The 14,422-nt window shown below is 33.7% G+C and overlaps 2 protein-coding genes across 2 annotated transcripts; both read right to left on the bottom strand.

The window, feature by feature from the left end:
* Positions 1-144: 144 nt before the first annotated feature.
* Positions 145-558, bottom strand: LOC126681944 (uncharacterized). The gene has a single exon (XM_050377499.1). The coding sequence runs from the start codon at positions 556-558 to the stop codon at positions 145-147; it is 414 nt and encodes a 137-aa protein (XP_050233456.1).
* A 6,114-nt stretch (positions 559-6,672) lies between these two features.
* Positions 6,673-13,991, bottom strand: LOC126682526 (protoporphyrinogen oxidase 2, chloroplastic/mitochondrial). The gene is made up of 19 exons (XM_050378247.2): positions 13,881-13,991; positions 13,746-13,785; positions 13,508-13,643; positions 13,350-13,415; positions 13,111-13,161; positions 12,908-12,964; positions 12,262-12,338; positions 12,110-12,146; positions 11,852-11,917; positions 11,524-11,564; positions 10,633-10,765; positions 9,780-9,959; positions 9,180-9,254; positions 8,291-8,414; positions 8,108-8,216; positions 7,935-8,009; positions 7,492-7,598; positions 7,049-7,131; positions 6,673-6,979 (listed from the first exon to the last, which is right to left on the bottom strand). Exons 1-19 carry the CDS (start codon positions 13,912-13,914, stop codon positions 6,944-6,946), a joined length of 1,527 nt encoding a protein of 508 aa, XP_050234204.1. The 5' UTR covers positions 13,915-13,991; the 3' UTR covers positions 6,673-6,943.
* Between the last annotated feature and the right edge of the window lie 431 nt (positions 13,992-14,422).

The raw sequence follows: 14,422 nt of genomic DNA, 5'->3' as shown, positions 1-14,422 counted from the left end.
TAGAGTTTGGCTTTCTGTCTCGCTATGTCTCTCTTTAAATTCCCTCCTTCAATCCTGCCCCATTTCCGAAATTTTTTGGCGCAATTCTTTAGTTTCTGAGGGAGCATCTGAATATTCCCCTGGATAGGTAACCTTCGCCATTCCTCATCCACTATGTTTCGGAACAGAGTTAGCGGTCCACGATTCCTCAAACGGGAACCTCCTCTTCAAATCCACCTTCCCACTGTCTCTGCCAATCTTCTCTTTGTGACAAGTAATGATCGGAGCATGGTCTGAACCCCAGAAACCAAGACTGAAAGCTACATGGTCTGGGTAGAGCAGGGACCAGTCGTCATTAATTAAGAACCTATCAAGCTTTTCTCTAACGACTCCAGATTCCCTGTTCCCCCACCATGTAAAATCATTCTCCAAACCCCTTACCTCAAACAGATTGCAGGCTTCCACAGCTTCTCTAAAATTCCTCATCAAGTATTGTTGCTTACGGCCTCCCCCCACCTTCTCTGTTTCAGTGAAGACCTCGTTGAAATCGCCTCCGCATATCCAGGGCCCATTTATCATGTTTCTAAGTCTTTTGAGCAGTGTCCAGGAATGCACCCTCTGTGATTGGACCGGGTCACCATAGAAACCAGTGAACCTTCATTGGTTTGAGTCTTATCTTCCACCAAGCAATCAATATGGTGCATAGAGGAACTAACAATCGAAACAGAGCTCGCCTCGTCCCAGAACAATGCTAAGCCCCCACTCTTTCCTTCACAATCTACATTGAAACATCTAGCCATGCTTAATCTTCGTCTCACCTCTTCTATCTTACTCGCTTTCATCTTCGTCTCCATAAGGAAGACCAACTGGGGCTTCATCTTCCCCACATGCTCTTTTAAGCTGTTGAACGTTCTGGGTGAGCCTAACCCTTGAACGTTCCAGCTAAGACAACTCATTGGACTCGGCGGGCCTGCTCTGCAGGCTCCACCGCTGTGCTATTGTCACCATTTTTGTAATCCCCCAACGGGGAAAACCCATCCGACGCCACCATTGTTTCATCATTCCTCCCCTTTTCAGTGATTTTGCCTTTGGAACTTTCTCCTTCTACCTCTATGTTTGTTATGTCTAGCAGTGGACCAATTTTCCCCAATTTCTGAGCCCTAGCTCTCCGGGTCGGGTTTATCTTTTGGCTAGGCTTTTTGACCCCCGTGTTTTTAACTTTCAGGCCCAGCCCATTCTTGCACACTTTCTCAGTTTTGAATTTTTGCTTCATGCGCGCCAGCAGCTCCTTACCCTCATACTCTGTCACTTTCCCTACCGCCACTTCTACCAACTCTGTGCCCATCAGTCCCACATTGTTTGTGTGTGTGGATGGACTTATGTTTATATATTACTTGGGCACCTCCACTTAATACCAATTGATTTTAAGATGGAATTTAACAGTTTCCCCCCACGTTTCCGTTTCCTATATTTTAAAAAAAAAATTGTTTCGCTGTTTCTGTTTCCGTTTCTGTGCAACTTAACTTGCCACCACCACCCTTCAATTCCAGCCCCGCCTTTGTCGATTTCTCCTACGTTGTTGCTGTTGGTTCTTCATTTGGTTCTTCTACTTCTTTACCGCTGCTTCAGTAATTCTGCCGTTTCATTTTTCCCTTTCTTCTTCTATTTCTCTGCCGGCAACGTCCCCCGCCCCTCAAATCCTTTACCATTTGTTCTCAAATTAACAGATGAACAAACATATCTGTTCATTATTAAAGTGTTGACAGATTTCAATTTGGGTTTGAGTTTTCCATTCTGGAGCTCCAATTTTGATAGGTTACAGCAACAGTGAAATAGGAGTGGTTGTGGACAAGAACCATTCTTGTAGTAACATACGACGGGGATGGTGGAAATGAATTGGGTGCCGGCGATGGAAACGAATTTGGTTCAGGATTACATCTCTACATTTTGTGGTTGGATTATAAGAGATTTAGTGAGATTTTGAATTTGTTAATGAATTTGTTAATGAGGAATTTTATGAGATTTTGAATTTGTTAATGAATGGAGAATATGGTGAGTTTTGATTAATTATATTAGATTTTTGTTAAATTAGGTTAGTTGATTAGGTTCAATTAGTCTATTTAAAATTTTAATTAGAATTTCAATTAGGTTGTAAAAAACATCTGGTGGAAAAAAATAATTCCGGCGGGAGTTGGCGGTGGATTGGAGCGGTTTCCGGTGGGAATAGAGGGGTGAATGTTCCGGTTCTATATAGTTTAGGGGGTGATATCCCAACTATCTTTGGGGGTTTTGATACAAAAACACAAGTTGTGGTTTAGTTTGATCCAAAAATCTACAAAATGACTTTTTTGATATTTCGAGCCAAATTAAGGGGTGAATTGACCTTTTTTTCAAAATGGATCTAACGTATATTCAAATTCTGACCGAATTTGAAGAAAAAATATGTGCTCAGACGGCCTGGGTCAAACATGCTAGTCTGGACATGAAAGGCTGGTACTCGGCCTAATTATCAATATGATATTGAATATTGATGGGTTTTTTAATTACGGTTGTGTGCCTCTTTTGAAATTAATTCCAAAAAAGTACATGGACCCACGCGTTCCGCATTATAAAAAAGCGGAACACGTGGCGTTCCGCATTCCTGTAACACGGAACACGTAGCTGCTTAGCAACGTTCCGCATTGTAACAATGCAGAATGTTGCTTCTCCCCAATGATTGGGAAGCACTTTTGTCTCTCCAATCATTGGGGGATGTAATGACTGGGCAATAAAGTGCCCAATTATTGCTAAAAAAAATTAATAAATAATTTAAAAAAAATATAATATCAACAAACGATATAAATTAATAATAATTTTTAAATTAATATTAACAAACGACATAATTTGAAAAACAATATAAATTAATAAACGATTTTCTATTGAACCTTCATTAAATAAAAAAAATAAAAACACGGAAAGTGGTCGACTTTGTCCAAATCCAAAACATTAAATATAAAATATTGGTGGAAAAAAAATATTATGAATATTTATTTTCAATGGCCGAGGTCGGGTGGTAATTAAATGGTTCGACATCGTCTCTAAGAATAATAAAAACAAAAATATCAATAATACTCATGAAAATAATAAATTTTTTACAACCGTTTGTTAAAATTGTTGGTTAAATAAAATTAATATTAGACGGTTTCTAAAATCGTTTATTTATTTATATCGTTTTTTAAATTTATGTTGTTTGTTAATATTAATTTAAAATCGTTTAATAACTTATATTGTTTTTTAAAATTATTTATTAATTTTTTTAAGCAATGATTGGACACTTCATGCCCAATCATTGCATGAAGCAACGTTCCGCATTATAGCAATGCGGAACGTTGCTAAGCAGCTGATTAAGCAACTAATCAGCTGCTTAACACGTTCCGTATTGTAGGAATGCGGAACGCTACGTGTTCCGCATTCCTACAATGCGGAACGTGTGGGTCCAACCACTCTTTTGGAATGAAATTTCAAAGAGACACACAGCCTGAATTTTTATTGCCTATGAGGCACAAAAATATCAAAAACCCGATATTGATTCAATATTTTTATACTACGTGATTATACACTTGATGTGGTAATAAAAAAAATTGAAAAAATTTAATTTTACTACTCCTAATGTCCCAAAACAATAGTATACTTTCTCCTTTTCACACAGTTTAAGAAACACAATTAATACTCTAACTTTTCACAAATTTATCTTCATGTTTTCTATTATACCTTTATTAAATATTATAACTATAAGCTAATAGCGATAAATAATACACTTTAAATAAGGACAATATGGAAAGTAAACACTATAAATTGTAATTTACAAGAAAAGTGCACTATTGTTTTGGGACAAAAAATAGGGCTTTTTACACAAACAACCTAAATTGGCTAATTATTTATTTTTATACATGTCATACTTTCCACTTACTAAACTACCACAGACGGACCTGATTATAACTTTTATACGGATTTTATATATTCAACCCTAAAAGCACATTCATCATAATTTCATTTATTTTCTCTCTCCTCATCATTCAATTCTCTCTTCCTCCCACCTCATATTTCTCTCTCTTTCTCTCAGCTCATCTTCCTCTCTTCTTTTTACAGTTCTCCATTTCTCTGTTACGTCGTCGTCCGCTGCGCCGTTCTCCGCTCCTTCGCTCCTCCGTCATCGTTCTCATCATCGTCTCCGTTGTCATCTTCGCCAACGCCATCATCTTCTCTGCTCGTCGTCGTTATCTATTTGATTTCAGATCTACAATTTAGTCATTTTTCTTCTTCTACTTCTTTTTAATTTTCAGATCTACAATTTTTTTACATTTTTTTCATCATTAAACATGTATAGAGATTATATTTCAAGAATATAATTCTAATTTCATGTCATGTAATATAAATTTATGGTATTATGGAATAATTTTTGTTATTTCTGTATTTTTTTGTGTTTGGTTGTATTTCTGTGTTTTTTTATTCTGCAGCTCGATTTGTTGACGATAGTTGATTGCTGAAATATTATAATGTTACAATGTTGTTGATTTTATGTTGATTTTGTGTTGATAATCAGTTGGTATTTCCTTGATTTTAACATTGGAAAATTTTATTCTAAAAAAAACATTGGCAAATTAGATAATTTTGTGCGTGAAATAAACTTAAAAAAAACAAAATTTAACTGAGATTAGATAAGGATATATTAGCATTATCATGTTAACTTGTTGTTGATATTTTATTGGTTGTCACAGTTTTTCAAAAATATATGTTTTATTTTATTTTTTATGTTGATTCATTGTTGGTTTATTGTTGACATTATGTTGATAAGTATTTCAACTCCTTTTCATATTCAATTTTATGTTGACATATTGTTGACATAATGTTGATAACATGTTGATTTTTCAATCATTAAAAGAAAAATAAAGTTAATCTTAATTTGCTGTGTTGATGAGATGTTAACATGCTTTTAATAATATGTTGATTGTTTTTAACTTAAATCAATCAATGTTCTCATTTTACAAACATTTTAACTAAATTAGCATTAATTGTTAATATCGTGTTGACATTATGTTGCTAACTTGTTAATATGATAGTAGTAATTCTACTAAAAAACAATAAAGGTACAAAATGTTTAAAATAAATGAATCAGATAAAGAAATTACCAGAGTAAGTAATCAAAACAATATGAAAAAACAACAACAATAATTCAAATGAAAAAATAAAATTATTCTTACATATAAAAATAAAAATATATTAAATATACACCAACACAATAGTTCACAAATTAAAGAAATCTATTTCAAAATATTTTTCTTCCTCAATTCTCTTCGCAGCTGCACAGTATCTTCAACATCACTTGTATAATTGTTTTTCGTTTTCCACCTCTCACACCTAACTAAATTTCAATAAAGCCGGCTATGATACAATATCATTTCATCCAACGAAAGTTTATTTCACAGACAATATTATCTTATTTGTCAATGTTACAATAATAAGAATCAGTTGATATCAACATAAAGTCAGCATAAAGTCAACATAAAATCAACAACACTGTAACATTACAATATTCAACAACAATCATCATCAACAAATCGTTCTGCAGAATAAAAAAATGCAGAAATACAACAAAACACAAAAAAATGCAGAAATAACAGAATTTTATTATATAAAATTACAAAATTATTCTATATAACATGAAATAAGTATTAGATTCCTTAAAAATACTCTTTATACATGTTTAATGGTGAATAAACAGTAAAAGATAAACAAATTACAGATCTGAAAATGAAAAAAAAAGAACAAAAAATTTCAGATCTAATTAAAAAGATAAAAGAAAGATGGCGCGGCGAGACAGAGGCGGAACGGCGGAAGCGAAGGAGCAAAAATCGTGAAAATTTTCTTTCACGCTCAAAAGAAATCGTGGAGAAGAAGAATGATTGAGAGAAGTAAGAAAAATCGTATAAAAGGAAGGAATTTGAAGTACAAGTTATCAAAGTAAGAAAATGAGGTAGGTAAAGTAAAGATTTGGATTGGGCCGTATAAAAGAAAATAGTGGCTGATTTCTTGTATTCTATATAAAAAGCTCAAAAAAATAAGGAAAGTGGACTATTGTTTTGAGACGGAGAAAGTATAATAATGTCGTCTGATATAAAATATTAAACTATATAATTTTTTACTATATACAAATTAATGTGCAAGTTCAATGAACACAAAATAAGATAGCACTAGACATGGTAGTGTTAATGTTCTAGACATGAGCAAGCATACAGAATTATGTAGTATGTTATTAAGCAAGCAATTGAGTTGAATTATATATAACAAAATATTTATCCATTTCACTACATCCCAATTTGCAATATTGTTTGTTTTCCATGTATAGCGTTACATACTGTACCCAAAACTCTTTAGACATGAAAGTCCAAGAAAATAAATTTTTACATCATTCTTTCATGTATAAAAATATATTAATTAAGTTTTAAAGTCTCAGTTCAAATCTTTTCTCCTTTGTAATTAAAATTATCAACCCCCAAGACGTAGATGAATTGGTAAGGCGCTCTTTTAACTTAAGTGAAGTCGCGGATTCGAGTGGGGATTAGTCTGAATGTGGAAGGTTTAAAGGTGCCGTCTCATAGTTGGAACCCGTTAAGGACACCTCATAATCAGATAAAAAAAATTATTCTTTAAACAGGTTATAATACTCATTCTGAGTTGAATAAGCTATATTATAAGTATTGCTCATTCAGAAGTGAAGGTGGAGAGCAAAACTTAATGTATACCAATTGATTCACATTATCATTTATTACACTACAAGCTCATAAGCTATTTGTAAAGCCTAAACAGACTTTCCATCAGAGTGCTCATTAGACCCTATCGTCCAATCAGCGTTCAAACCCTACTGTTTTGCAAGTCATCGTCAAGAAACCAGACTCCATCAGTAACAATTAGCATGGCACTTCCTTCAGCATTTATTCTTGTTATCTGAAGAAGAAGAAGAAGAAGAAGAAGAAGAAGAAGAAGAAGAAGAAGAAGAAGAAGAAGAAGAAGAAGAAGAAGAAGAAGAAGATTCCAGAAAGGATATGACAACATCAGCTGCTTTACATCCAGAGGTTATTGCTTTGCCAACTGATAATCCGCCTTTATGGTTACCTAACAAACAAGTTCATAATTTACCCACAGAAATGAGACACTATGCATCATGAAAATGGAAATTCTGATATAAAAAAAAAGGCCGAAACAAATAAATAAAAACAGCAAAATTATATTTTTTACAAGACTCTGTTACAAATATAGAGTTTTAGAGTTTCACAAACGTTTCTGAAAACAAAAATGGAATGCCAAAAGGTTGAATTCGAAAAGCTTTCATAGATCATAGGTGATACACAGGTTAATTTATTTTGCACTTTTATAATGACTAAAAACCAAGCTGTAGGAAGTCAATTCTATATATAAATGATCTAGTAGTCAATCCCGGCATAGATAAATGACTCTTGTAGTCCGAGTGGTTACCTGCATAGACGAACCCAGGTAGATCTTTTTCCATCTTATCAATGGCTTCCACCACTGAATTATAGTTCCTCCCATACAATGGAAATGCTTTACTCCAGTAGAAATGACTGCCACCAATAATAAATAATTCAATGGTAAGAAGAATGCAGCTAGCTAGACGAGCATGGTAATATCTAGCATTGATAAATTCATTCCCCTAAACCACTTCAGGAAAAGAGATAAGTAGTTGCACGGAAGCTTATGGAATCTTATGTTTCGCATTTCCGTTTCTATTTCCATTTGCGAAAACATTTATGAAATCCAAACTCTATATTAAAAGTCTATTCTTATAAAAGAAATTATCTCTATTTCCCGTTTCAGCGTTTATGTGCTTCATAGTATACATATGCAGATGTGTGTCGGTATGTGAAAATAAAATTGTGAAATGAATATGAGTGGCATACTTTACAAATGTGGGCTCTCCCTCTGCTCCTAACAACTGCCTAAGGTCAGAAGTAACAATCTGCTTCAGATCATCCCTGAAAGGAAAAATACTGGAGTTAAAACACTACTTGTTCTAAATAAAAAAAATACAAAACAGTCCCACTAAAAAACAAACAGTCTAAGCTTCTTGTACGTTGAAGCTTTTGCCAGTTCCTTGTTTCGACTCCCACCAACAAAAGTTGTATAGAGATATTGATCATCAGGTACACGATCTGGAAACATCATGGAGGAAAACAGTGTACCTGCCGACAAAGTATGAACGTTACGTTTGAAAACAAAACGCAGCTCAATTTCATAAAGCGGATTCTGGCATTACCTAGAGTTTTTAGACCATTTTGTTGCTCCTTAGAAGGAACAAGAACTCCAAAGCCTTCAAGGGGATTCTTGACTTTATCCTTCTTAAAAGTGGTAATAATGACTGATAGTGGCATATAAATTACCTGCATGATTACATAATGGATACCATGAGTTATATATAGAAAACGAATATGCGCATACAAAGTTGTGACAATCCTCCTAAAATATTAGTATCATTTTATTATAATATGAAGAAAAACATTATTTTATCAGAATTGATATTTATATATTGGGAAAGGCATTATAAATTTCAATATCAATTTGAAATTCCAAAGGGTTTCATAATTTCCCCATTAGTTATCAGAAATCGAAAATAAATCATCTTGTGATTATGAAAATATAGCGATTCGTGAAATTTTAACAATTGCAAAATAGTAATTTTATGCTGTGAGAGACACTTGCTGCCTGCTTATTTTGGAGGTCGTATTCTATTTGTTATGGATCCACGTGTTCCTTGCAGAAGCTAGCTACGTATCATCAAGGAGAAATATCATGCTGTGCACAAAATTTGTTGATATATAGATTAGTAGTTTCCAGGAGTGGAGAATATGCAGGAATTCGGACTATGAAAACACAGAAAAATGATAGTGAGACGTACAGATAGATCCTACCAAGAAATGGCCCTTGTCCAATTAATCTTTTTAGCACACAGTGAAAACATTAAACTCATAGGATCTTATTTGCATGGGTGCGTAAGTTAACCGTGATCATACCATACATTTATCATTTTGGCAGTTACTTCTGAAGGAATACACGTGGAGTGCTGTATCTCAAGTGCATATCAGATTTGCAGGAAGATAATTTATACCCGAGGACAACCCTAAGCATTTACTAAAGAGAGTAATGACCTCAGGAAGAAAGTCCAGCGAATAGAGACTTCTGCTTTTTGAGATCTTCATTGCTTTAACATTGCATAATGGAGCCTGATATAGAAAAAAAATTATGGTTAGTAATAGAAGGATTGAATAATTATACCAGCATCGCAGCCGCGCAGGCACATACTTCTTTTGGAGATGATGAAATACAAATTCGAAAGTTTCTAATTTATTAAAGCAAAAGGTCCAGGCATTGTACCAAGTATCCCCTTATACTCATACTGGTTTGTTGTCTGACGCTATCAATTAAAAGTGCCAACAAAATTGGGAGGTACAGGTTTCTCCTCGACAAACCCCACTTTCATTCAATTCCATCCAACCAAAAAGTTTAGAAACAGCATAAGTCTCGGTAGACATTGTCACTGTCTTTTAATTTAATTTTTATTCCTTGTCATAATTCTCTCAATTTGCATCAATTATAATAAGTGCAATTTCTTGGCACCAGTTGTGAGACTATGCCGGATCCTATAGTTATAACTCGTCTATGGTAGATTATGTTGCCATATGCAAATTTTTCAGGGTTAATGAGAAAAAAAACCGCATGACTGTAATGTCGGTAAAGGAAGTACCAACCGTCATGATGACAGCATCGTAATACGAGTTCTCCAAATGCTTGTCACCCTTTGAAGCATAAGAAATTGACCAATTCTCCAGTGCCAACTTAGAATCAGGATTGTAAGACAGTGACAAGACTTTTGATTCCAGTTTCAGCTCATCTTTTGCGATCTCTTTGCACAACATGTCAGTTAGTTTCTGCAAATAAACACAAGTCAGATTGTAAGGATCATGTACTTAAATCAAGAATTAACAAAATGCACAAAACAGAAATTCTATAGCCTTTTTGGATAGATTGGTAGCAGATTGTTGATTTTGGGGATTATATTATCCGGAATGATAAAGTTTGTGATGATCTCAGTAAATATGAGTAATTCAGTTGAAAGCACGCCGAAAACATATTATGATAGTCATAAAGACAAAGCTGTTTCATTGATTAAATACAAATAACAACTGACAATTTTGTTTATGAATTTAAATTGCTTAATCAATGACAAGGTGCCTCCTTGAGAATGTTAAACATTCTCAATGGATGAAAATGGTGCCTTCTCAAGAAACATTCTCAAGAAACTGATCAAGGATATGTAACATGGAGAACAGGACACTTGATAAGCATAAAAAAGAAACAGTTTTAACATATTCTCTCAGTTTAGAAATGCCAAAAAGATGATCTTTCAATGTGTTTCAAATTTCAAAGGTTCAAATAGTTGCCAAGAAAAAAGAATATTCAACAAAGAAGAAGAACAGCAAGCAAGAAAGCAAACGGTAATATTAAATCAGAAATGCTCACTTGTAAACAATATTCTTAAGGAAAAGAAGATAGAGAAATGTAGCACATTTGTGGGGAACTAAGAGCACCATATGCCTCTACCTGCATTCCGCCCAAAAATGAAAATGAACCACGTTGGTGCTTTTTCTTTTCTGACAATACTTTTGATTCTCTGCTCTTCTCCTTTTTGGTAAATAACTTGGCCTGAATAGCCCCACCTATAATAGATCCAAATCTGAAAGTAACAAAAAGCATGCACTCATAAGCTAGTTAAGAGTGCTGTGAGACCCTTACATTTACCTTGTTCTCGTGTCAATATTCTGATACACAAATAATTTAGCAACAAAGGTCCAAGGATACAAATCCATATGCATTAGCAATATATAGTTTTAGATCATCTAAAAAAATAGGATAATATCATAGTGGATAACTGGTCAAACCCACTCAAATATCAGTATAATAACTTCATTTCTCAGAAGTGACAGAAAAAGTGAGTACACACCAAACACATCAACAACAAAGGCTTGAGTTTCCAAAGCAAGTAATTATTAACCTTAAATCACATAGTACGTGCTATTATGGGGAATTGGCGATGACAATGGGTGTATATTAAAATATGTATAAGCTGATTCACGCTGAACATAATCATATACTACAAGTTGGTTACTAAAATATTCAGATTACTACTACACTATGGCTCAAACATCATTTATCCTAGGCATACACATGCGCATGAACGAAAGCATAAAAATAAGAGAGAGTTCAGAGAGGAATACGATAAAGCATAAAATAAGATAAGCATTCTATTATTGATAATTTCCCCATCACACATAATGTAAAAATAAATAAATTCCAAGGTCGAAGCGGGCCAGTTCAAAAACAAAAGGTGGAAGCAGGAAAAGAACAGGTAAACCGAAACATAAAAAATGTAATGAAAATAATGGAGTGTGTTCTTCAGAAAAAAAATGATGACAAATACTGGCATAGAAATACCGTTTCTCTAGATTCCATAGCTCTGGAAAAGAATGGCGTACCTGTTTTAATGAAAGAAAGAAAAACAATCATCAAGATTGTGATATAAAATGAATAGAGAACATGCCAACAAGCATATGTCATAAGCCATTGAATTCGAAAAAGTAGTACACTATCATTAAATGTTGAAGTTCCTAAATGATGAAAAGCCAATTTCTGTATCAACTAGACTTCGCAGGACATATTTCACAAGCAGCATTTTACATATATACATTACTGCTGACTAAAATGGCCACATAAGAAAATCACAACTCTTACGAGTAGTCGAAATATGTAAGACATTACTCACAGAAAGAGATTCAGGATCTGCAGCATTCGTTCCCGCAACAAAAGGATCAATAAGATAATCAACAACCTTCAAAGAAGAATATAAAAAATACAATGGTTGATCAAGGGATCGAATATCTCCATTCCTTCTTATAACACAAACATTTTTACCTATGGTAAATGCAAATTTTAGTGATGTGACAAGCTGAGTTCATGCTCAAATCCAAACAAGAAAGTTACACATCATGGATTTGGTATTATATTGAAATGAATGCAATACCTCTTTACCGAAATGCCGCTGAAAAAATTCACCAACACTGCAAGTTTGCCAAAAGTAAGACTACCGAGAATTTCCATCGCATTTGAAGTTTAAAAGAGAACATAATTTTTTGAAAAAAAAAATGACTTTAAGTTCTTATACTGATTAACAACCTTTCCTCAGTATAAGCATCATGCACTTTTGAGAACTCTTGTTTCTTCCACAAAAATGGCTCCAAAATGATCTGAAACTGCAAGCACAAAAGTAGATCTACATGATAAGCATATGAAAAATATAAAATAGCACAAAAGATCATATGACTTCTTTATGCAAAGGACAAATTCATCAAATATGAATCAACCAGACTTGCATGCCTATGTCACCATATTTTGTTATGACAGATTATATATCCAAGTCATTGTTTATGTTCCACACTTTCATTCAAAGATAAAAAAATCTATTTCATGAAATGGAAGTTCTTTAAGCTTTCTATTTCATAAAATTTCTACTTCATTTGTTATAACTTCAAGGCTTCAACCAAGCATACAAGTTAACAGAAAACCTACAATTTTAAGGTCTATGTGCATGTCAACAAAATCGCAGTTCTAATAAAGCCTTTGTATTTCCAACCCCAATAATCACAAAAAAGTGTTACAACAAGAGCCTGCATGAGAATAAAAGAAATAGAGCATTTATGTTCCTAGCTTCAACATTCTCAGGGTCTTTAAAACTGTTAAGCAACAGTCACTCTATGTGCAAAGACCAAGTTAACAAATTTTACTGTTGATGAACCCAAAAGAATAATCTCTAAAGCCAAACCTTTGATTGTGCAGAAAGAAAGTTACTGGTGATCAGCGCAATGGGATTTGCGGGTATCTGACATGAAAAATTGAACATAGTTTATGCTAACAGTCAACACACATACTGCTGCATAATAAGAAACACAAATGCAGAACAATATCAACATATCTCAAAGAAAAAAAAACTCGGTCTCAAAACAAATATAAAACAAATGGACTTACTAATACTGGCTTCCCATTTCTTACAATATACCTTTTGTTCTGTGAAACTGGCTGCAACATTACAAAACATTCACTTGATTAAAATTGAAAAGAAAAATGCCCGAAATTTCTCAAGTTAAACTCTGAAGCAGAAGAATATGAACATTATAAAAAGCAACAAAACAAACTTTATTGCATAAAGCCGCGCACGTTCTAGCATCAACATATTATAAATTCAAGATAGCAAACAAAAGCCTTACAAATTGTTGTGTTTCTCGAATTCCGAGACTATCAATTAAATTTGTAACCTCCGGCTCACTCTCGGTCTACATAAAAACATAAGAAAAAAGGGCAACACAGTCAATTCCAAACTTCCTAATACATCAAGAACTAACCAGAAATTATAAACCATTTATACCATTGTATTTGCACCTTCATCCCAAATCAAACCATTATGGAAAACACTTCTCAGCTTCCCTCCAGCTCTCTCTTCAGCTTCAAATACTGTAACTTTCAAGCCATGTGATTTCAGTTTGTAAGCTGCAGCAAGTCCACTTTAATGCACACATAATCATGAATTAAACAATGTCAAAATCCATAAAATAGCCAAAAACTAGCAAATTAGTGAGTAATTAGAGAAGAGAAATAAAACATACCTAACACCAGCACCCACAACAGCCACTCTTTTACCATAAGCTGGACACAACCAAAATAAAAAAACAAAACCCTCCATCAAATGTCTGAATTGTGCTCTAATCATCTGCTCAGATAAAAAGAAAAACTGAACTGACCTGGGTTTTTATCTTCTCTTCTGACTGATGACATTTCAAAATTATCCAAATAGAAAAGGGAATTTAGTGTCAAGATGCAAGCTTTAGTTGAGACAATTGAGCATGAAGTAGTTATAAATTGGGAGAAATTAACAGTGTGACCGTTAAGTTTGGTTTTGTGGGCCTTCCCAGAATGGCCCAACTTAGGATGTAACCTAATTTAGTCCAAATGTTTGGAAGAAGCTTGTGTAAAGTTTGGAAAGAGATTTTGACAGAAAAAATAAGTTTTTTCTTTTCTTTTGAGAAATATCCAAAAATATGGATGCATGTTTTTTGTTTGGAAGATACGTGTTTAGTTAAAAAAAAAGGCCAAACTTATAAAAAAAAATCTTCCTAATTTTCAAAAAGTACAAGACAATATGTAGACATTTATTTTCCGGACAGATAAAAAATGATAAGATGTCTAATGATAATTTTCAGAGAAATTTGTACGAGTGACGAGCTATTGATTCAGTTGTTTGAATCCAAACAGACGTGATTAGTGCACAACTATGAACTTGAAG

Source organism: Mercurialis annua, linkage group LG5 (genome assembly GCF_937616625.2).
Source record: "Mercurialis annua linkage group LG5, ddMerAnnu1.2, whole genome shotgun sequence".
Lineage (NCBI taxonomy): Eukaryota > Viridiplantae > Streptophyta > Magnoliopsida > Malpighiales > Euphorbiaceae > Mercurialis > Mercurialis annua.
This window is presented reverse-complemented; position numbering and strand designations above follow the sequence as displayed.

Bases quoted from the DNA above. Each gene is read 5' to 3' on its own strand.
- LOC126681944 (XM_050377499.1), bottom strand. From the start codon at position 558: ATGATAAATGGGCCCTGGATATGCGGAGGCGATTTCAACGAGGTCTTC.
- LOC126682526 (XM_050378247.2), bottom strand. From the start codon at position 13,914: ATGTCATCAGTCAGAAGAGAAGATAAAAACCCAG. The intron at 13,162-13,349 runs GTAAGGCTTTTG...GTAATGTTGCAG, and splicing joins TTCGAGAAACACAACAATTT to CCAGTTTCACAGAACAAAAG. The intron at 8,415-9,179 runs GTCATTACTCTC...GTAATCATGCAG, and splicing joins CGCTGGACTTTCTTCCTGAG to GTAATTTATATGCCACTATC.